The sequence below is a fragment of the Octopus bimaculoides genome, chromosome 2 (genome assembly GCF_001194135.2).
Source record: "Octopus bimaculoides isolate UCB-OBI-ISO-001 chromosome 2, ASM119413v2, whole genome shotgun sequence".
In the NCBI taxonomy this organism is placed as follows: Eukaryota; Metazoa; Mollusca; class Cephalopoda; order Octopoda; family Octopodidae; genus Octopus; species Octopus bimaculoides.
Window position 1 is genome coordinate 109,556,813 of NC_068982.1, and position 1,039 is coordinate 109,557,851.

Genomic DNA, 1,039 nt, shown 5'->3' on the forward strand with positions numbered 1-1,039 from the left:
TCTTCTTCTTCTTCTTCTTCTTCTTCTTCTTCTTCTTCTTCTTCTTCTCCTCGTCCTCGTCGTCGTTGTCTTCCTCCTCCTCCTCCACCTCCTCTTCTTCTTCTCCCCGTTCTCCTCCTCCTCCTCCTCCTCCTCCTCTTCTTCTTCTTCTTCTTCTTCTTTATATTGTCTTTATATTTCTCTTTCAAGATGAAAACTTCGTCCCCAAGAATAGGAACGATGATGGATGTAGTGGAAACTGCAAGACGATTGTGATCGCTGTTGTGTCTGGATTCCTGTGTTTTACGTACGCAATCATACTCATCTACTGCATGTGGCGCTGTCATCGGCACAGGCGTCACAATAACAAAACCAACAAGAAATACCCTCCAGGCAGTGTTTCCATGTCAGCAGTACATTCTGATTATGTTGAAGAACAAAACCGTCTAGTATCACAAAGTAACATGGCCGATCTTGCAGCTCCAAAATCTATAGATGGACACTCAGAGGTAAGCCAGTTTCATGCGCTGTAAGAGAGAAGAAGTCAGCATTCCAAAAGTAAAATCTCGGCCTTAATTCTTTCTCAGAGGAGCTAATAACATATTTTTATTATATGTTTAAGGTGTTTCTTTGTACATATTGTTTTTCATTGTTCGTTTTTGTACCTAATTTATACAGTAAAACATTCATTAATATAAACTGTGAATGTTTCTCTTTTCATTGAAAATATTGTTTCTTTTATTTTTTTGTTTATTCTTAATTTAATGTTGACATGTCCCGAAGTACAACAACCATAGAATATATAAGTGTTATAGAAAGTATGTTGCATTGCATTACGTTGCCAATGAAATGCCGATTTTTTTAACATGTACATTCAGTTATTGATGATAAATAATTGAATGGATTCTTGAATACCGGATTTCAATGGAAATCATTTCAAATTGCCGTTGGTGCCCGAGCATTCTTAGAGTTTTCCTAAGAAGTTAATAAATTCTACGAAAAAATTTCAAGTAATTTCATATTTTACTAAAGACCAAAATAAACCGTTTTGAATATATTC

The 1,039-nt window shown here is 35.8% G+C and overlaps 1 protein-coding gene across 1 annotated transcript in view; it reads left to right on the forward strand.

Moving 5' to 3' along the window:
- Positions 1 to 1,039, forward strand: part of LOC106879436 (proto-oncogene tyrosine-protein kinase receptor Ret) — a 391,429-nt gene that overhangs the window by 254,689 nt on the left and 135,701 nt on the right. Inside the window, exon 12 of the mRNA XM_014928991.2 lies at positions 190 to 488. Within this exon, the coding sequence (XP_014784477.1) occupies positions 190 to 488 (299 nt within the window). The remainder of the gene's footprint in view (positions 1 to 189; positions 489 to 1,039) is intronic.